Below are 21,931 nucleotides of genomic sequence, written 5' to 3'. Positions count from 1 at the left end.
ACCACTCTAAAAGAGCTAGAATTCTAACCTTGTGTCAGGACCTACGGGCCAAGGGACAGTCTCAGATAGACAGTTTCTATGGGGCATAGGCCTCCCAAAAGGTAACGGAGGCGTGCAAAGGTTTCCTCGGGCCAGTCGGAGATTGGCCCTCGAGTGCAAAGGCAGAAGGGAGCTTGACTGCAAGACCCACCCGTCGAGCAGGGACGAAAGTCGGCCTTAGTGATTCGATGGTGCCGAGTGGAAGGGTCGTCGATGTGATCTCTTGGAGAAGATCAGCTTGTTATCCCTAGAGTAACTTTTATCCGTCTTGAAAATTGTGGATCGTGGATACATATGGATCCTTAGCATACTAAAACAACGGCTATTATTGGTATCAAAACTCTAAATTCTTCAATTAGTAGAGTAAGCTAATGCACTCGTGTCTCTCTTCGATTGATAATAAGACCTAGAATTTTGTTTTTTGAGCTTTCCTTTCCGACCTTCTTCTCAATGTTTAAAACGTTTTTGCTAGAGAGAGATTTTCACATATTTATAAACAATGTTTCGTTCCCTTTTCTAAAATACGTGGGATCATACAATCTACCCCCTTTCGGGATCCAGCGCTTCGAATCTTAGCCTCCTCGTTGACATATCACCCGATGTCTAGCTCTAATACCATATGTAACAATGATGAAAGTCCCCATCCGCTAATTTAGGGAATGATCATGGGTTTATAATTAAAGAATACTCTCTCCATCTCCAAAGTAAAATCACGAGAGCTTATGCTCAAAGTGGACAATATCATACTATTCTAGAGAGTCCGTGTTCATCTAAGACTTTCATAGGTCATTTTTAGACGAGTTTCTCCACAATATTTTAAAATACATTTGCTTTTGAATTTGAATAATCCGAATTGGTTGAATTCTGAAGCGTGAAGCGAGTGAATAGAGAAAAATAAATATAGAATAAAAACGACATTACTAGATGGATCAGTCTTGTTGACTTTGTCTCCTGAATCTTAAAAGCACGTGTCAATTTTAGCAGTCACATCAAAACGACGTCCCATTACAACCTCCACAAAATTCGTACCTTATAATTAAATTTTGGTTTTCAAAAGTCTTAATTAATAATAATTATTATTATTTATTTTATTTTATTTTCAAATTTAAATTTCATTTCCTCTTCAAATAAAAGAAAAAGAAATAAAAAAATTATGTGTATTCCAAACCTTCTTCATCCGCTCTCCTCCAAAACGCAATCGGCTTCCTCGACTTTGGTCCGGCGGAGGGAAAATGAAGAGGGCAGATCGCGACCTTCCTCCCAAATCCTTTTCTTGATCCTCTTTTGTTTTTCTCAATCCTTCTCAATGCATGTTCATCCAGTTTCTCTGAAGGTAAATCCGCATTCGCCATATTCCACTCTTCATCTTTGATTTTGATGTTTCGTTCGGTTCTGTTTACGAATTTTATGATTTATGTTTGTGTTCTCTCGTCGAATTTTGAGAGTGATTTCATTTCTCCGATGCATTTTCTTGTTAGTAATTTTGTGAATTTTCTCTGTCGAATCTTTGATCGACGATTGACTCTGTATTGCATCCTGGAACAAATGCATTGGCTCCGCTGCAATTTTAGACTTGACTGTAGATTTTTGTCCGGCCTTTTGTTTTCTTCTGTAGAATGTGGAAAATTGTTGAATTGGAAGCAGCTGTCTGATCCATAATTATCTCATGTGTGCATGCATAGAAGTGTTTGTGTGATTTTTTGTTTGTTTGTTTGATTTTTCAAAGGAGTGTGCCAGTTAAATTATTTTGTCAAGTATGTGAGTTTACATGAGTAGGGCCTAACAGATAATTTCGACCTATTCATTAAGGAGTGAATAATGTTGAAATCTTTGGAAGAAACATGTACTTATTTATCTAAAATTTTCGATTCAAATGATGAATTTATACCATTTGATTTGTTTATTTTTATTGTTTTGAGTTTGGATATGTGGGAGATGATTTAAATCTTTTTGCGTTTTAGTAAAACCATCTGTTTGAATCGTCAATTTTACTTTAGAGGTACCAAAATTTTCAAAATCTGTAAAGATATTATTAAGATCTACAACCAACAAGTAGCTCTTTTGGTGCATCTGTCATTTAGAACTGTGTTGTTTGGGATTGAGGAGTTTAGTTTCTTGGAGTGAATGTTGGGAAAAGGAAACTCTGTAAGACTTGTTTCAAGTAGTTTTTGTTTCATACATGAACATCTATTCCAGATGTCATGTTCTTGAAACAATTGTTCTGTCAGGATGTGGAAGATGGCCTCGAATGCCATTGCTGGCATTCGATCCAAGAAAAACTCAGCTGTTTCGAAGCAAGTTTTCTGGGAGTGCTCGGATGACGATGAGGTATGCTCAGAAGGTAGTAGAGATGAAGAACTGGAATGCCCGATATGCTGGGAATCCTTTAACATTGTGGAGAACATACCTTATGTCTTATGGTGTGGTCATTCACTCTGCAAAAACTGTGTATTAGGCCTTCAAGGCTGTGTGTTGAAAGTAGCATCGTGTCAAATCCGAGTCCCGATCTTCATCTTCTGTCCTTGGTGCCATCAGCTGTCGCTAAGGGTCGTGTACAAGGGGAACCTGAAGTTTCCCAACAAGAACTTCATTCTTCTTTGGATGGTTGAGAGCTTCAATTGTAATGAGGGAAAACTGGAACATTCCTTCAATGGGGATAATCAACCAGTTTTTTCTCGGACTTCCGAAACCGATGCAGCATCTGCGAGGCTACCTGGAATAGGGAGGCAGCGATGGCGGTTGTTTCTCCATAAACACTTGGATTACGCCGTCCATTTAATCTTCAAGTTTCTACTGGTTGTCATATTTGTTGTGATTGTCATTTTTGTAATCCCTGGAAGTGCACTCATCTTGCTGCTATACCTGCTAATCACTCTACTGTTTGCATTGCCATCTTTGTTCATATTTTACCTTGCACTCCATGCTCTGGAAAAGCTTATGAGTGATATAACTTCATGAAATGTCTTGTTTAACATCTTTTTGTCTATTGCTTTTCTTAATTCTTCTGACTTTGAACAACCAACCAATCTGGAGTTTTATATTTTGAAGATCTTTGGTTGGTTTGATTGAATGAAGCTTTGGGCCCAACTCATCAATTGTATTACCTAACCTTATACAAGTTGGTCATTGCCTGTTATTGAAGTTTGAGGCTAAATGATAGCAGAGAAAATTTTGGGGTTGTCTGAAATATGCGTACTTTTCCGTCCACGTTTAATGGTTTGACGACCCATTAATTAATTTTTGAAATCTTTTATAATTCTACTTTACAAAAATGTCTAGTTTTTTTCAAAAGTGACATAAATATCAAGGCCCAAACCAGTTGGTCCAGTTGAGGTGTACGTAGACATGTAAATTTACATATATGCCCATGTTATACTTTTATCATTATGTTAAAAAGAACTCAAAAAGTTGGAAAAGAATGAAATGTAATTGTAAATAAAAAAATAAATAATAAATAAATAAATAAATAATCAACTGGTTTCTGTTGACTGGGTCTCCAGTTGGGTTGTGACATGTTCTTTGAGGTAAGTGATCTGATTGATGGATGCCTTCTTTGAGGTAAGTGATCTGATTGATGGATGCCTATTCTTTGAGGTAAGTGATCTGATTGATGGATGCCTGTTCTTTGAGGTAATGTCTGTTCTTTGGGGTAGGGGTAATGCATGTTCTTTGAGGTAATGCCTGTTCTTTGGGGTAGGGGTAATGCCTGTTCTTTGAGGTAAGTGATCTGATTGATGGATGTCTTTGAGGTAAGTGATCTGATTGATGGATGCCTGTTCTTTGAGGTAGGGGTAATGCCTGTTCTTTGAGGTAAGTGATCTGATTGATGGATGCCTGTTCATGTCTGTTCTTTGAGGTAAGTGATCTGATTGATGGATACCTGTTTTGATTGATGGATGTGCCTGTTCTTTGAGGTAAGTGATCTGAATGAATGCCTGTTCTTTGAGGTAAGTGATCTGAATGAATGCCTGTTCTTTGAGGTAAGTGATCTGAATGAATGCCTGTTCTTTGAGGTAAGTGATCTGATTGATGGATGCCTGTTTGATTGTTTTTTGAGGTAAGTGATCTTATTGATAGATGCCTACTTGATTGTTCTTTGAGGTAAGTGATCTTATTGATGGATGCCTACTTGATTGGCTGGATGAATTGTTTGATGTATGAATAACAAATGTCATAATATATAAAATTATGAGCTCTTGAAATGAATGATGATATGACAAATAAATGTTCATATACGAACAATTGTGTATGTTATTGCTTGTTAATGTGGTCTATGTTTCATCTCGTGAAATTATGTCTCCAGCTCCCTATTTGGTCAAGTCTCTAAACTAGTTTTTATTGAATCAACTATAAAAGTCACTCTCATGCATACAAATCTCAACTATAAAAGTCACTCTCATGCATACAAATCTCAACTATAAAAGTCACTCTCATACATACAAATCAAAGGACAAGCCTTACAAAGTGAATCGAGTCGCTTATAATCTTTCTATAAAATATTAATATTCTAAATTAATGGATTTATAAAAGAGATTAAATATTTCATAGTCAGTCTTATATAAATTCATTGTATATGATACTTTCACTCACATGTCATTATGAATGATTTAGATCTAATAATATGTAACAATTACAAACTAGGACGATCAATAGTGTTACCATGACAAGACACTCAACCTTGTCCATATAATATCGACTAGATATATCTATTTAACCCGCAGTGTCGGGGCCTAGTGGGGACTTGCCACGAACAGGGCGGAGATTCCCTATTGATACAAGAAATGGGGAGGGAGTGAGGAGAGATGGAGATTCCATATTGATACAAGAAATGGGGAGGGAGTGAGGAGAGATTTGAACAGGGCGGAGATTCCCTATTGATACAAGAAATGGGGAGGGAGTGAGGAGAGATTTTTGAATTCCCTATTGATACAAGAAATGGGGAGGGAGTGAGGAGAGATTTTTGTCAGTCAGATAAATAGGGTAGGGATGGGGATTATATTCTCCGTCCTCATCCTGCCCAATTTCCCAACCTATCCCATCTGACATTGATATAGTCATTGCCTTGCATGGCCTAGCATGCATGTAGCTGTATAATAGATTAAAAAAAAGACAGTCAACCATTGCTAGAAATCGATTTCCGGTGGGTGCAGCCACGAGATATCGCACGACCCAACCCAGATCATTCCCTTTTTAAAATCACCCTCAACCCCATTCTACCCACTCAATACATCCTTATTATATGAGAGAATGAGACTAAAACGAGCAGACAAGACTAAAGAACTCGTGTTTAGCACGATATAAAGAGCGAGACACACTGGGTAGTAAACAACCAACGACTCTGAGCGTACAAACGGTAAGATACTCGTGCCCACATCATCTCTTGGATTTTTCCTTCAACGCCAGTGAACATACAATTTTGGTAAACTGAAATGTAAAAATAATCACGTTTGTAGGAGAAGGACGCCTAAAACTCTTGGGAAGAGAGAGAAATGCAGTCAGTTTTTGAAGAAATTGGGAGAGGAGGAAGAGGTCTATCATACTCGAATTCAGGTAAGATACCCATCTGCATCAACCCACAACGTTACACAACCCAGTCAGCAACCCGCGCACACAAGAACACGACCTGACCAATTCGACGACCCACGTGCGCCCCTAACCATCTTCACGGCACGTTATATTTTACACACGATAGGTTTCATTCTACACAAAGTAGCAATTAATTATGTCATTTGTTTATGTAGCTCCTCCTCCCCTCTCAAGGTGGTTTTAATCCACACACAATAGTGACTCTTCATATCAACTATTTATCTAGTCCCTTATCCCCTATCTACCTACGTGGGTTTCATTCTACACACAATAGTAACTCCTCAAATTGATTTGTCAACATTGCTAACAAACTCATAAGTTCTCATAATTTCCCTTTGGTGTCGTCGAGATTTATGAGGTTTTTGGGGCTTCTAGGTTTTTATATCGCAGAGCTAAACCAATCCTCAGGTCAAGACTTATGATCGCCACTCACGATCTTAGGGTACTCGGTTTATAGGAAATGTAATGACCTCGGTCAACGTAAAAATTGGTTTAGTTTTAGCATCCTATTCTTAACTTGGTTCACTCATGCATGCTTTGCTAGGGAGATATTTCTATCGATCACACCTAAAGCACGGGAAACATAATCTCTTCCTGTAAGCATAACTTACTAGGTAGATATTCTCATCAATCATCTATAGTACTAATCACATAAGCAAAACCATTCATACAAACAAGTTCAACGGAGAGATAACATCTTTCAATCACCTGGAACATATATCACAATAAATCATTCTCCTTTCTAACGTAGTGGAAAACATATAAAATAGCATTCGTCACAAATATCATCATAGGGGCATTTTGGTAATTTCTTGCATCATACATAGCATACTCGTCCATATTGCTAAACTCATAATCTAATCATGCATTTTCTCTTACTAGTTCTTTGCAGTAAATATAAAATCACCATGCATCTCGTAATCTCATCATAGGGGCATAATGGTAATTTTTTCGAAAAGACAAACCATGCATTCTTATCTAAAATTGTCCTTTTGAAGTCCTAAACATGAATATTCAAACCACTTAAAAGTGAGGAAGGCTCGCGTGCTAGCATACTAGCCATCCGTACAAGAATTAATTGCATCGAGTCTGTGTGGTTACTAACCAAGATGAAGCGTGGTCTCCCATTGTCTTCAAAACTCACTCGTAGATCTTAATTCAAGTAAAATGAGGGTTAGTATCGAAATCGGGATGAAAAACAATCGAACTGGACCAAAACACAAACACAGCATCCACGCCCTCTACGCGCCCTCACGCCCAACTGGAAGCATTTCCACACGTACAGCCACACGCATAAGCTCACGAGAGGGCGGGCCGGTCGGTTCAAGTTGTAGGTGCTGAACCGAGTCGTGCGCGGGTTAACGGGTCACGATTTCTGGTCAAACACGAGCTTAGAACAGGGGACTCAGAACTGTGTGAGCTTCTGATTGAGGAAGGAGCAGAAGTTGATTTTGGTCGATAAAGCAATGGAGAGAGTTACGAATAGATCCATACATTTTATCGTAAGTTAAGAAGAAATCAGATCAGATGGTAGCCATTGAAGGCGCTCCCCATGTCAAATAGTTCTACGAGATGTCTTTTATTGCTGCAAAAATGCAGAAATATGAAGCAGCTAAAGCAAGCTCATGCGCAGGTTCTTACATCTGGACTCGGCAGCAACAGCTTCGCGTTAAGCAGATTGTTGGATTTTTGTGCAGAACCACGCCATGGCAGCCTTTCTCATGCATTGAAACTCTACCGACACATTCAACACCCAACCATTTGCATCTGCAACACCATGATCAAAGCCTTTCTTCTACGAGGTGAATTTCTCAACGCCATTGTTATATACTCTGCAATGCGAAGAAATGAGATCGCCCCTGATAGTTATACTCATCCTTACGTTCTAAAAGCTTGCGCGAGGATTAAAAAATTTCATCTCGGAGAGTCGGTTCATGCTTGTGCTGTGAAATTGGGTTTTGTATTGGATGTATTTGTGGGTAATTCTTTGCTTGTTATGTATTGCGCGTTCGGTAACATGAGAGATGCAGGACAGGTGTTCGACGAAATGCCTGAGCTAAGTGCTGTGTCGTGGACGGTTATGATTTACGGGTATGCAAAGATGGGTGATGTGAACACCGCAAGAGGATTGTTTGACCGAGCTCCAATCAAAGATAGGGGAATATGGGGCGCCATGATATCTGGGTATGTGCAAAACAATTGCTTCAAGGAGGGGCTGCACATGTTTCGTCTGATGCAACTGACTGAAGTAGAGCCTGATGAAGCCATAATTGTGACAATCCTTTGTGCTTGCGCTCACATGGGAGCTCTTGACATTGGGATTTGGATTCACAGGTATTTGAGTCATCTCGAATTGCCATTAACTCTGCGAGTGAGCACTGGGTTGATGGATATGTATGCAAAATGTGGGCATCTAGACATGACCAGGCACCTGTTCGATGAAATGCCGCAGAGAGATACCATTTGTTGGAACGTAATGATTTCAGGAATGGCAATGCATGGAGATGGAGAAGGCGCACTGAAGCTCTTCAAGGAGATGGAGAAGGCAAGAATCAAGCCGGATGACATAACATTCATAGCCATTTTGGCAGCTTGTAGCAACTCAGGCATGGCCAATGAAGGCTTGAAGATACTGAACAAAATGTGTACAATACACAAAATTGAGCCAAAAGCTGAACACTACGGGTGTATAATCGACCTGCTGAGTCGAGCTGGGCGGTTCGAGGAAGCGGAGGGAGTGATACAGAGACTTCCAAACACAGCCACTGCTTCAGAGGAAGCAGTGGCTTGGAGGGCTTTTCTGAGTGCTTGCTGTAAGCATGGGGAAATGCAGCAGGCTGAGGGTGCTGCTGAGAGGCTGTTTGAATTGGAAAGACATAGTGGGGCTTACGTTTTACTGTCGAATATGTATGCTGCTCTGGGGAAGCATGGGGATGCTAAAAGAGTGAGGAAGATGATGAAGTTGAAAGGGGTTGAGAAGGTACCTGGTTGCAGCTCCATTAAACTCAATGGAGTTGTCACTGAGTTCATTGCAGGGGATAAAACCCACATCCAAATTGATGATATTCACTTGGTTTTGGAAGAGTTGAATAAACAAATTTCTCAGCCTGATCTTTTATATTTCTAATTAATTAAAGTTACATTTTTTTTTTAAATTTATTTATTTAACTTTTTGTTATTATTTACTTATTTAAATTTGTATATTTTCTGCATTTTCATCTCATACCGTTTAATATTTTTTTAATTATAATCATTAGAACCTTCGCCATTAGTATAATCTTCAACCCCAAAAGATCGTGTCATTAAAAATATGGTATATAGATAAGATTGGGTGTCTTATTGTATTATATTATTTAAATACATGTTACTTAATGATATCATTGTATTATATTATTTAAATACACATACATGTTACTTAATGACATCATTGTTTTCAACGTCTCTAGCACCTAAGTCCTGACGAGGTATTAATTATCTGATTTTTTTCTTTTAAATCCAAATTTCCAAAATTTTATTAAAAGCCTTAAAAGATCTGTCTGTGAACATCAAGAAAATGCTTGAAAAACAAGAAAAATGTAAATAATGGCGGTTTGGAGTCTGAATTTCACCGGAATAAATTCGTCAAAGAATCAAGGAAGAACATAAGGTAACATTCTAGGGTTGGATTTAATGGAAATATCTCAAAATTTCGAAGTTCAAAGGCAAAAATGAAACATTTCAAAGTAAACCTATTATACCGACCAATATTTGAACCCGAAAGGAAGTGAAAACCTTAGCTAATTTTGTATTTTAAAACTAAAATATTTCATTTTCAGCAAATCCTGATTCCTCAGCTTTGAATAATGCTCAATTAGAACAAGTGGATAAATTCACTTTACATTCTATTAGGACAAATATGGTTTAGTTCCAACAAATGTATCATCCTCCTATATATACATTGCACAGCCTTTACCTACTTCCATATAGATAGATATATTATAATGGCCAACATCCAGAGCCAAATTTTGCCAACACACTAAATTTAAACAAGATAGCTATATAGTCTCGATTCGACTTACCGATCAAGCAAGGAATTCTGCATCAGAGACTTCAAGAACCTTATGGATACCGATCGGCTTCACGCCTTGCCGAAACGCATTTCCTTCAATGTACCTATGAAGAACATGGCCTCAGAAAAGTAACTAACAGCCTAACAATTGATATGAAATTTAAGTTCAGAATTGAGGATACAGAAGACACTCACATCTCTTTTAAGAACGGGTGTTTATAGAAGGCATCAGGGATTCTTCCACTAAATTGGTTGTGATCCAAGTACCTAGAATTAAAACCTTCGCAGTTCATAAAAGGACACTGAAGGAAGGAAACAAATGATCATATGAAGGAAAAAAGAAATGAATTTGTCTATTCCAAAACCACTCTCCCATGTCCTAACAAAACAACTAGTCTGTGGGTTCTCATAATTAATTATAACTAAACACTTGTATAAGACTAATTATAATTCAATCACTTAGCTTAAACATGTCCTAAGATATTAAAAATGTCAAACCCAAACATCAAAATGATTATATGAAAATTACTTATAATAAATTAATGATAAACAAATTAATCATGCTAAAATCACAGTGTCTTAATTATTCCCAAACAAGCCCATGCGTGATTTTAAAAATAGTAATTTTCATGAAAATTATAACAAATTTATTAAAGAGTTTTTTATATAATTATTGCCCGTTAGAAAGGGAAAATTTTGCAATTACTAACTTCCTAACAGTTACAAGCGTAACATAAATTCAGATTCAACCAAATATTAAATATGGAAATTGAAGAAGGATCGAGAACAGACTTACAGATAAGTCAACTTGGAAATATGAGCTACCCCAGGTGGTATGATTCCAGACATCTTATTGTAGGAGAGGTACCTACACCCAACAAAACAAATGGTCAGAAAAAACTGATGATATGAAGGAGATAGAGAGGTAAAAGTCAGTAGATTACAGGATTTCCAAATTAGTCAGGTTTGCAAGCTGTGATGGAACTCCTCCCGTAAAATAATTATTGTTTATGTACCTACATACAGAAATAAAAATAAACTAATGACAAGAAGTATTTCAAACAAAATTAACTAAGACGGTTTCTGTCTTCACACGGCTTACAGATTTCGGAGCGATGGAAAACAACCTTCGATGCGAATAAGTTCCCTGATGGTTCCTACTAAATGATTGTTACCAACATCCCTTACAAAATCAAAATGTCAAGTCAAATATAAACATCTATATTCTATTGTTTTCCAAAACAAAATGATCCAAATAACAGAAGTTTACAGGTGACGAAGATTGGGGAGGGTGCTCAGTTCAGCAGGAATTCTTCCTGAAAGGCGATTTTCATTTAAATGGAGATAGCGAAGCTCCCGAAGATTAGCAAGCTCCTTGGGGATTTCCCCTTTGAAATTATTAAAACCCAAATATCTGCATAATCTCAAAATGGCAACAGATGTCAATAGATGAAAATGAAAAGATATAGATCAAACTATGTGTAGTAGAAACTAAAATTACTCACAAATGAGTTAGACTCTTTAGCGCACCAATCTCGGGAGGGATGACATCTTGAAGTTTATTCCACCTTAAGTTACTGAGAAAGGGAAGACAAAAAACTATAAATCAACTAGGCAGATTAAAAAAAACACAAAACGTGAGATTTCAGCAACTGAATCATGAACCACCACATGTACATATCACATACATAGTTGAACCAGATAAATGATTTTTAAAAAATGCACATGGACATACAGTATTTTGAGGCGCCTTAACCGTCCAATTTGAGGAGGAATTGGTCCAGTCAACTTGTTATTATGAAGATCCCTGTTATAAGAACAAACGCAGGCATACAAATGATAACTATCTTGAAGAGGTGCAAATACATACTCCTCTTAACCCCTTTTATTTAAATTAGGAAAAATTGCACAAACCACACTTGAACTATAAGGTTTGTTGCAATCACACTCTAAAACTTTTAATTTGATCAACCAGTCCCTGTACTTTGTTAACCAGTTCCTGTACTTTGTTAAGTATGGGTTTTTAAATGTTGTAATCATACCCATGATCTTCAACTTTGTTAAGTGTTGCAAAGGAGTCTTATTGCAGTACTTAATAAAGTAAAGGGACTAACAGATGAAGTTAAAAATACATGGGTGTAATTGCAACGCTTAACAACGTACATGAGGGTGATTGATCAAATTAAAAGTTCAAGGGTATTATTGCAACAAACTTCATAATTCAAATTGTGCAATTTTCCATTTAAATTATAAAAAGGGTTAATGAATCTACAATAAAGAAAATAACACTAGATGGCATTCGAAGCAAAAGAATGTCTGTATCCAGCAATAATTATATGCAGATTAGTGAATCACCGGGATGTGAAAATGCAAGAGTTGGCCAAAGAGCGAAACTACCTAGAACATCATAACGGCCCATTTAAATAACCTTTCCGTTTTAAAAATTATGCTTTTTTACTACAGTTTCTGTGTTTTGATCTACTTTCAAAATTCTTTAGAATCATTAGCCAAAATCTATATAAAAAAAATGTAGGACATGTTTAATTTTCATTTGGTTTTTGAAAATCAAGCTTGTCAATACTACTCCATATGGGGGATTGTTTGTTTCGTTGTTTTCCTTTACATATGTTTTCAAAAACGAAACTAAGATAACTTAGCTTAGAATTCAAATATTTTCTTAAGAAAGATGAAGCCAGAAATAATAAGAAAACAAACCCAAATTTCAAAACCAAAAACCAGACTGTTAGCAAACAGACCATAGTTTTCAAAAACTTGTTTTTATCCTACAAATTCGGCTAAAATGAAAAGTGTTCTAAGAGTGAAAACTTGAAAGAAAAAAAAATGGTACATGTAGTTTTTAAAGTTCAATTTTCAAAAACACAACCATAAACAAAATAAGTAACACAGAAGTCTAAATGTCGAATATGAAATTGTTAGAAATTGGCTCCTTGTTGTTGGATGATGAAAGTCCCACATCGGCTAATTTAGGTAATGATCATGGGTTTACAATCAATAAATACTCTCTACATTGGAATGACGCCTTTTGGGGAAGCCCAAAGTAAAGCCATGAGAGCTTATGCTCAAAGTGGATAATATCATACCATTGTAGAGAGTCGTGTTCATCTAACATGGTATCAGAGTCATACCCTAAACTTAGTTGTGCCAAAAGATTGGTAAATCCTCAGTCGAACAAAGGACTCCAAAAGAAAAGGAGTCGAGTCTCCTCGAAGGGCATAGTCAAAAATGACTAAGACTCCAAAAGAAAAAGGAGTCGAGGCTCGATTAAGGGGAGGCGTACTTTGTTCGAGGGGAGATGTTGGGATGATCATGAGTTTATATATAATCAAGGAATACTCTCTCTATTGGTATGAAGCCTTTTGGGGAAGACCAAAGCAAAGCCATGAGGGTTTATGCTCAAAGTGGACAATATCATACCATTGTAAAAAGTCGTGTTCGTCTAACCTCATTACCAGAAGACAGAAACAATGTACAAGAGTAAGAGTATAGCACGAGGATAAAAACAATTGATGAATTGTCAAGAAAGCTTATCCACGTATCAATCTCCCAGTTCATAATCACCATGGTTTGAGTAAAAAGAAGAATAAATTAGGACAAAAATCAGCGAAAGAAGAAATCTCACAGCCTAGTAAGATCCAAGAGATTGGTAACCGCGACAGGAAAAGATCCAACGATTGAAACCGCATAGACTTCTCTGCAAAGAAATGATCAGAAATAAATATGAAAATCGCACTTCCCAAAGCAATCCGTCTCATGAAGTAGCTGTAAATTTATGATAAAGCAACAATTACAGGGAACGAGAAAAGAAATCGAAGTTTCGGTTGAAGATAGGCATACAATTCAGTGACGACTCTGTAATCCCCTTGAGTGGAACAGGTAACGCCGGACCAAGGTGGAAGGTGGCCATCACCACAGGGATCATCTCCAACCCAGGAATACACCACTCTCCAACCGAGAGAGGCCTTGATCTCATTCAATGCTTTCACTGTAAGAGAAAGAACAATAAAACCCTAGAGTAAAACTCAACCAAATAAACCTTGAGAAAGATCGCAAAGAAGAACATGAGAAGATACCATCTCGTTTCAAGGTTTTGCAGAGAACGGATTGGTGAGCAAAAACAAAAACGAAGAAGATTATGGAGAATGCTGTAAATGAAAATCTGTGCCGCATTCTAGTTGCTGCGAAGTTCGAATTTGTGGTGTGGGTTTCCAATTCTCCCACTGGCCTGGCAATGGGTAGTGAGTGTTCTTGTGGATTTGAGAGACTGGGAAGTCTGGCAATGGAGTTTGAGTGGGTTTTATTTGGGGATTTTTCTTCGTTTCTGTTTTAATAAATTATTTTTATTTCAAATTTTAATAAATTATTTTTTAACCGTCCCTGCCTTTTTGTACCGTAGAACATTATGATCTTGACATGCTCATAACAAGCTCGAGGGAGAACTCAAGCCTTATTTCTATTTTTCGTCTCGGTTTGTGGCTTTATCGAACCTTAGTTGTGGTTCTCTCTCACCAGTCGAACACAATTCATGTGAAAACTAAGATCGTTCGGCCATATACACCATTTGTGCATGCATATTCTCTCGTTGCAACTCTAGCCAGCTTGTCCGTACTCTAGGGCAAGTCATCGATTCAACTTTTCCTCTACTCTAGATTAATGTCCTTCAAATGCAATGTTGCGACTCATTTTGACGTTGTGATGCCCAACAAAACGGCTCATGGTTTGTGACACCATCCCAAGTCTTGGGACATGGGCTTTTGCTACTCACTCGAGGCACACTTATCAAGAAACGACACATGAGTCGCCTTTATTGTCAAGACACTTCGAAGATCTATCCTTCTTTGACATTGTATCGGAGAGTAGCCTCATATACCAACTGATATGAAATCAACCCGAGGAAAAGTATAGAACGGATTACCTTGATGATCAAGATCAAGATCAAGAGTAAAGAAAACTTGTTTCTAAACTCGTGATTCAAATCACTCCACAAGAGGTTTGATCAATACCACTTGAATGAGTCTAGCATGCAAGTTCTAAACACAAGAATGTGCAAATAAAATCTTAGCTCTCCAACGAAGCTAAAAAAAAATAGAAATTCTATTCTTTGTAATTTCAAAATGTGATATTTCTGATCAAAGAAGAGAAGACTTTAGATAGCCTATACAGCCTTAATCTATGTGACACATAACTCACAAATTAAATTGGCAGTAAATGAGAAATACCCATGACCTCCATATTAAAATGGTCGTTAACTGTGGAATATGGTAACCTATGGTGGGTTACAATATAACTTTAACTCCTGTATTAAAAACTAGCTTAAATATGACAAACAATATTTAAATTATAATAAACAATATTTAAATTATAATTAAATAATGCAACGAATTAAATGTGCTTATTAGTCCTCTTGTATTAGTTTCATAAATTCAGCTGAGTTCATTAAAGTGTAACTTAAAGTGCATTTAATGCATCTCTTTCTTGAAGCTCAACTTTGCACAACATATAAGGGAGGTCTCCAACGTCTTCTGGAATTTTCTTTGATGAGCTAATCATAACTTGAATATAAATGTACAAGGTTTGTTGTAGCTTCTTGGCTCTCGTACTTGTAATTGGACCTTGAGGTATGAAAATTCCTTGGTCGTGGTTCATATCACCAACCTTTGACTCATGGGCTATAGGATGCAATGCCAACACCCATATTGTCCAACACTGTCCTCGAAAAAGTAATTTTCAAAGGAAAATGTCCAAGATGCTCGTCTTGTAACATTCGCCCACACCATAACACATATATGTGTTGTGGGGTAGCTCACATAGGCCACAAGGTCCAGGAGTAGTAGAGAGTTGACACCATGCCTTCCGCTATTTTTAAGGCATTTTTTATATGATAGAAGTAGATGTGATTTTAGCGAGCGGTCATCTAGTGCCGTGGAGTGACGTCGGTTGTCCGATTGACACCAAATTTGATAAACTTTCATCTTTCATACTTAACTCCAAAGTCGTATGTCAAAACCCCTACTTTTGAGGTTACGGCTCCTACTTTCTTCAAGCTTATCTTCGTCACTCTTGTCTACCCATTGCCTCCAATCTTGCTTATGCCTCAACTTAGCTTTAATATACTCTTCTTGATGTGTTGGACGATACATCATCCTCTTTGGTCGCACCACGACACTTGTCTATGTTAACTCTCATGTGACCAGATGATTGCCATTTGAGGGTCGTTACTGTGTCTATCTGCGTGAGACATTTCCAGGTCATGATATCTTATATAACATATACATAATCATATAAAGTCATGATCGATCACACACGTATCACATAAATTATAAAGAACCATTCCATTCAATTGACACATAATTTTAATCCCGGGGATGTGTTATTCATGCATCCAACAATCATTCCAACAATAAATAATCTTACTTCAATAACCATAGTCCAATTTATCTCGATTTTCATGAAATAACCAAAACTTAAATTAACCTTAATGAAGTTCAATTTCACACATGACATTCAAAATGTACGAGGAATCGATCTTAAAACTCATTGATAAAACTACAACTACCTAACTATCGGGTTGGAGTAAGAACGGAAGTTGAATTGACTAACAAGCCGATCGTTAGCAAATGGAAGCCAATAAAAATCGGGGGAGCGGCATGCGAATTGTATGATTTCCACAAGCCACATGCAAGTCGGGCATTGGAGATGACATAGAGCGAGTTGCTAGGTTGAACGACGCTTAATGGGCCTAGATTACTACCGAAGGTCGGTAAAAATTTAGTTCTTACCCTTTAAAACTGGTAATTATTTTGTCTTAATTATAAGAAAATTATTAATAGTTATATATAATTAAAAATTTGTTAATCTTATTCATAAATTTCCTTCCAAATATTAAAATATACGAATTAAATTATTAGATTAAATTATTACAAAATTTAAAATAAATAAATTAACTTGCACTAATTTAAGGGGGCAAAAATTTTTTTTTAATAAAAATTAAAAAAAATAATTAATTTAATTTATTATTATTATTATTTTTAATTAAAAAGAATGGGGGCGTTACCGGTTGACGAATAGTATTTTGAATCGGCAATTCACTGAGGGTTGACGATGAACCAAATTGAGGGGAGGAGCGAGAGCTTGAAGGACGCAGAAATGGCGAATCGCTCCATCAGCTGCAAGACAGAAGTAGGCAAACCCCTTGTAGCTCTGATTTGCGGTTCATTGGTTTATTACCATTGCGCTTATCGAAATTCCAGTCTCCTCTCCCTCGTCGCGGATGTTTTCATCGTTCTCCTTTGCTCTCTCGCCATTCTCGGCCTTCTCTTCCGCCATATGAATGTCTCGTAAGCATACTCCTGTTTTTCTCTATGCTTGTAGGGTATTTTCTTGATTGGAGAATTCAATGTCAGCGGAAATATTAGTCGGTTTCAATTTTTATGGATTTCTTTTAAGGAATGTTGTTGAACTTAGATCCTCCATCTTTATGCGTATCTTTATCGTCGTTGTGATCTTGAACTCTAGCCTGTAAGCCAAAATTCAATTGATTTTCAGTGTACCTGTGGATCCACTTGAGTGGCAAATTTCGCAGGATACTGCTAATAGTATGATAGCTTGGTTAGCCAATACCATAGGTGCGGCTGAGTCTGTACTGAGAGTCGCAGCAACAGGGCATGACAAGAGGCTTTTTGTGAAGGTATTCCTCTTCTCCTCAATTTGTACGTTAGCACGCTTCTACTCGGTCTTGCTCTCGTTAACTTGTACGTTAGTCCGTTTCTTCACAGTTTTGGTAAATAATAACTAGACTTCCTTTCACTGAGTTTTAGGTTGTCGTATGTATTGGAATAGGAGCATCTGAAATTGCATACTAGCAAGAAATTCATTTGTTTTTAAAATCCAATATGCCTAGGACTTTTGAACGTCTTCAGAGTAAATTATACCATAGTCAGACTTGTGGCACCCGAAAGTATTTTGGCAACTTAACATTGGGTGAACCTTTACATGAATTAAGTTAGTACCTGCATAGGAACCTTAAACCCTTTGTGCATGGCAGACTAAGAAGCATATACATGGATATGCAATACAAAAGCATATATTTAACTATACGTTTGCTTGGATCTGTTAAAGTGCTATCAGAGCTTTGCTTTTGGGCATGTCATGGGTGAGGAAAATGGATAGTTGAATTGTTGCAATGAACACAAAAAGGTTTGGATCCCCCCTCCCCCCCCCCCCAAAAAAAAATGAAGTTCTTTGGTTGGCAGGTGTTGCGTGGGATGGTGAACACCCTATATTCTATCCATGTATTTCATCCACAATTGTGTATTCTTTACTTGAGGTAGGAGGAGAACATCAATAATTTGTTTTGGGGTTACCAATTTGCTTATTCCCTTTGGAGCTAGTGCCTAAGTTCTTTTGGTCGTCACTTAGCTCGAAGTAGAGGCTGGATCTATAATCAAGGAGATCCTCCCGAATTCTCCCTTTCGCGGTAAAGGCAAAATTCTGTGGTAGACATGTTTTGTTGCAACTTTGTGGGGATTTGGCTAGAAAAGCACATCAAANGGGGGGGGGGGGGGGGGGGGGGGGTAGGCGGTTGTTAGGTTAAATTCTCCTTATGGGCACCTGTCCATCCGGTTATTTGTATTATAATTTTAGTTTTATTATCTTGGATTGGAATTCCTTCCTACAATTAGTTGTGAGTTTCTTTTCGTGGGCTTGATTTTTGTATAATCTTGTACATTCTTTCATTTTACACGATGAATGTTTGACTTCTTACAAATAAAAGAATTGTAGAAACGAATATGCAAATGGGAACCATGTTCGGGGAGTTGAAGAAACTGTTAAATGGAGAAGAACATTGTAGCACTTTTAGATGGAATGAGTGTCGTTAATGCACATGGAGTATATGGAGAGGATACCCAACAAGGCCACGGATAGTAGACATTGCAAAGGGGAAACAACTAATTGAACTAGTTGGAAAGTGTGAAAAGGGAATTGAGTGAGCTGAGTTGAGTGCCAATTAAAGTTAGAGAAGTTATGGTGTTGGAGATCAAATATCTATGTTGGAGGAGGTGTGTTTTGCATTCTTCCTTTACAGATAAAGACAAAGTGTTGTGACAGGTTAGTTCCTTTGCAGGGTTTTTGAGTATTTGGTTTGAGAAGAACAATAAGTTTCTTAGAAATAAAGAGAAGTTGGATGAGGAGGTTTGGGAGATTGTTATGTTCAATTCCTTCTTTTGGGTGTTTGCCATGAGGTCGTTTTGTATGACCTTGGTCTTGTTCTTTTGGCTTGAAGTCCCTTTTGTAATTAGTTTTGGGCTTGTATTCTTTCATTTTCTCCATGAAAGCTTGGTTTCTTATCCCCCCCCCGAAAAAAAAAAGGGTTGGAAGGAAACAATCTTGATGGTTAGATATTTCTCATAGAGTGGTGTTTATTCAGATAAGTGAATGGAAAAAAGAAATAATAATTCTGAGTATGACCCAATGTTTTAAAGGCTCAAGGCGCACTAAGGTGCTATGGCCTTCTGGGGCTTAGGCGCAAGGCTCAAGGCACACTATATATAAAAAATAAGGTATATATACACACAATTAAAAAAAAAAAAAAAAAAAAAATCCTTCATGGGAAGGAATGAAGTTTCAACCCAATAAATAAGGTTAAAGTATTAGTCTTTGAACATAGAGTCAAATAAAAAAAAAAATCCTTCATGGGAAGGAATGAAGTTTCAACCCAATAAATAAGGTTAAAGTATTAGTCTTTGAACATAGAGTCAAATAAAAAAAAAAATCCTTCATGGGAAGGAATGAAGTTTCAACCCAATAAATAAGGTTAAAGTATTAGTCTTTGAACATAGAGTCAAATATTCTTGGTCATATATGCTTTAATTTCTTCCGACGTTTTCTACATGCCGTTGCATTTCTATAGCCACCAACATGTTGTTTCATTCTATAAACCCCTCCTTTTGTTACATTTGATCAAAAGCCACAAACTAATGCATTTATATTTTCAACATTATTCAAACGAGCATATTTCCATCCAGATCTTTTCTTAGACTATCCTCAGCCATCTAACAAGTTACCAATAACCAACCTGGTCGATCAAATTAATTATCTCATATTAGAATCTTAGACTAACTAACTCTAACTTAAGAAAATAACAATAGTTAGAGAGAAAACGATACTAATTAAAAACTGAGAGTGAGATGGAGAGAGGGGAATCAAGTTAGGAGTGAAATAGAGAGCAAGAAGCATCCGATCTAGAAAAAGAGAGAGGAGAACAAAGGCCGAGAGAGAGCTGGCAGAAAGATAGAGAGAGAAGAAGAAGAAACTAGACAGAGAGGGAAAACATAGCGATGACAAACAGTGTTTACAGCAACGACAAGGAATTGGCAAGCGGTTGTGTGGTTTCGAGGCGACGTCGATTTGAAGAAGGGGGAGAAATGAAATAATTATAATAAACGTAAAATCCTAAATACAAAAGCCTTTGTGTTTAGGGTTTTAATAAATTTTTGAATAACAACTAACCTATATGTACTGTTTTACTTAAAAATTAAAAAAATAATTCAATAAGCCCTGGATGTGTGTTGAGCGTCTTAGGGGTTTCATGGAAGGCGCGTGCCTTGGTTGTGCCTTCCTACCGGCTCCTTGATTTTTTGAGGCAAGGCGCTTCACATGCAACTTGTGCCTTTTGAAACTAGTATGACCAATGATGCACCAGCCTAGTTTCATGGGATGAAGTTCAATTCTTTCGTGGATGGACTTGAAAAAACTCTTATAGCTCAATTTTGAGCCACATGATGTGCTATATGACCAATTCTTCACTTTGAACCAGGAAGGAACAAAGAATTAATTATGGCAACAATTTGAAATTCTCGCCAACCCTCTACTGAACTTAATAGAGTTAGTACTAAAGGGATCAATAATGACAGGGAATATGCTTGAGAATAAGGAAGAGATGAGAGTGGTAATACCAGTGGACCTAGAAGCTATTGATGAAGGTAGACTAGTTTGTGGATGACTAATATGAACTCCATTGTTTACGGAAGGGGTTGAAAGAGACTACATTATCTGCATCTTTATTAATTTATTAGAACTTGTAGGCATCTTTTTAAATTCTTGGTATTTTCCAAATGGCCAAGATTCATCTCCGATACAGTACAAATAGTATCCGATTCTCTTTTCATGTATTTTGATTTTTCCTCTTTTCATATTAGATTTCTTCATTTCCCCCTACGTGCCACCAGCATTGAAGAATGTTCTTGTAACCTAACTCTCCCACCTATGTGCATTATATATATTGATCTGGTTCATTTCTCTTTTTTTCCCCATTGAATTTTGTCAACGGAATTTGCATAACACAAATCTTTCCTATGGGCCAAAGTACTAGATTCTAACAAATTCTTGGACAGGGCTACCTGCCGCACAAATCATTATTGCTTGGTGGAAATTCAAGGTGTCAAGAATTTTGGAAGCTGGTCTTGTCTCTTGGAAAAAAATTTCTTTTCTAAAGGTGTTATGCTTACCCCAGACGGTCTTGAGTGGGATTCCCTGTTATTTCTTTTCGATCTTTAAGATTCACTCTTTGGTTAGAGAGAGACTTGTGAGAGTGATGAGGATTTTTTTTTGTGAGAAGGGGGTTAAGGAGGAGCTGGGTGGGTCTCATCTTGTCAGTTGGGAGGCGATGGTTAAGCCTATGGAGTTAGGAGGGCTTGGAATATGGGATTTGAGGTTAAGTAATGAGACTCTCCTGTCTAATGGTTGTGCGATTCTTAATGTAGTCGGACACTTCGTGCCATGAAATTGGACACTTTGTGGCAGTTATCCTTAGCAGATATGGCCCAGACCCTTTTGAGTGGGTTGTAGTGGTGGTACCAATAGGCCTTCTAAACATCTCTCGTTAGCTATTGCCTTTGGTCTTCCTTTCTTTTCTCTTGTTAGGTGTTCGATTGGTGATGACTTGACTGTATATTTTTGGTTGGTTGCATTGTCTAGCCTCTGATCCATCCTCATCTTTGTCTTTAAGGTTTCAGCTTTCTCAATTTGATAGGGAGGCGTTAAAGGTAGTGATCCTTCTTTCTATTCTTTGTGATCAGCATGTGGATCAAGGGAGAAGGGGCATTAGATTTTGGTTCCTTGCTATTTTGAGGGGCTTCGCTTATAGCTCATTTTTTCATTTGTTGTCTATCCCTTCCTCGCCCCATCTTGTATTTTTTTTTTTTTTTTTTTTTTTTTTTTTTTTTTTTTTTTTTTTTTTTT

General features: G+C 37.3%; 4 protein-coding genes across 6 annotated transcripts in view; 3 read left to right on the top strand and 1 right to left on the bottom strand.

Annotated features, from left to right (window-relative positions):
• Positions 1-1,205: 1,205 nt before the first annotated feature.
• LOC111454398 lies at positions 1,206-3,011 on the top strand. Of its 2 annotated transcripts, none has more exons than XM_023095877.1 (2): positions 1,206-1,372; positions 2,268-3,011. In XM_023095877.1, the coding sequence occupies exon 2, from the start codon at positions 2,269-2,271 to the stop codon at positions 2,995-2,997; it is 729 nt and encodes a 242-aa protein (XP_022951645.1). In that variant the 5' UTR covers positions 1,206-1,372; position 2,268; the 3' UTR covers positions 2,998-3,011. The 2 variants fall into 2 exon arrangements, with proteins under 2 accessions (XP_022951645.1, XP_022951644.1); XM_023095876.1 differs by having other exon boundaries at positions 2,236-3,011.
• Positions 3,012-6,783: 3,772 nt separating this feature from the next.
• LOC111454648 (pentatricopeptide repeat-containing protein At2g20540-like) lies at positions 6,784-8,752 on the top strand. The gene has a single exon (XM_023096142.1). The coding sequence runs from the start codon at positions 7,178-7,180 to the stop codon at positions 8,750-8,752; it is 1,575 nt and encodes a 524-aa protein (XP_022951910.1). The 5' UTR covers positions 6,784-7,177.
• Positions 8,753-9,475: 723 nt separating this feature from the next.
• On the bottom strand, positions 9,476-13,982 carry LOC111454741 (leucine-rich repeat receptor-like serine/threonine-protein kinase At1g17230). The gene is made up of 11 exons (XM_023096263.1): positions 13,765-13,982; positions 13,529-13,676; positions 13,314-13,385; positions 11,409-11,480; positions 11,179-11,250; positions 10,944-11,087; positions 10,776-10,856; positions 10,618-10,689; positions 10,470-10,541; positions 9,869-9,940; positions 9,476-9,777 (listed from the first exon to the last, which is right to left on the bottom strand). Exons 1-11 carry the CDS (start codon positions 13,859-13,861, stop codon positions 9,687-9,689), a joined length of 993 nt encoding a protein of 330 aa, XP_022952031.1. The 5' UTR covers positions 13,862-13,982; the 3' UTR covers positions 9,476-9,686.
• A 2,758-nt stretch (positions 13,983-16,740) lies between these two features.
• LOC111454742 (reticulon-like protein B22) overlaps positions 16,741-21,931 on the top strand; it is an 8,977-nt gene continuing 3,786 nt past the window's right edge. For both annotated transcript variants that reach the window (XM_023096265.1, XM_023096264.1), the window contains exons 1-2: positions 16,741-17,028; positions 17,237-17,378. In XM_023096265.1, the coding sequence (XP_022952033.1) occupies positions 16,793-17,028; positions 17,237-17,378 (378 nt within the window). In that variant the 5' untranslated portion in view covers positions 16,741-16,792. The remainder of the gene's footprint in view (positions 17,029-17,236; positions 17,379-21,931) is intronic.

Source organism: Cucurbita moschata, unplaced genomic scaffold (assembly GCF_002738365.1).
Source record: "Cucurbita moschata cultivar Rifu unplaced genomic scaffold, Cmos_1.0 Cmo_Scf00016, whole genome shotgun sequence".
Taxonomy (NCBI): Eukaryota; Viridiplantae; Streptophyta; class Magnoliopsida; order Cucurbitales; family Cucurbitaceae; genus Cucurbita; species Cucurbita moschata.
This window is presented reverse-complemented; position numbering and strand designations above follow the sequence as displayed.

Excerpts from the sequence above, each read along its gene's own strand:
- LOC111454398 (XM_023095877.1), top strand. The coding sequence starts at position 2,269 with ATGTGGAAGATGGCCTCGAATGCCATTGCTGGCATTCGATCCAAGAAA.
- LOC111454648 (XM_023096142.1), top strand. The coding sequence starts at position 7,178 with ATGTCAAATAGTTCTACGAGATGTCTTTTATTGCTGCAAAAATGCAGA.
- LOC111454741 (XM_023096263.1), bottom strand. The coding sequence starts at position 13,861 with ATGCGGCACAGATTTTCATTTACAGCATTCTCCATAATCTTCTTCGTT. Across the intron at positions 10,857-10,943 it reads CTCCCCAATCTTCGTCACCT|GGATGTTGGTAACAATCATT; the intron begins GTAAACTTCTGT and ends TGATTTTGTAAG. Across the intron at positions 9,941-10,469 it reads ATTTCCAAGTTGACTTATCT|GTACTTGGATCACAACCAAT; the intron begins GTAAGTCTGTTC and ends TTTTAATTCTAG.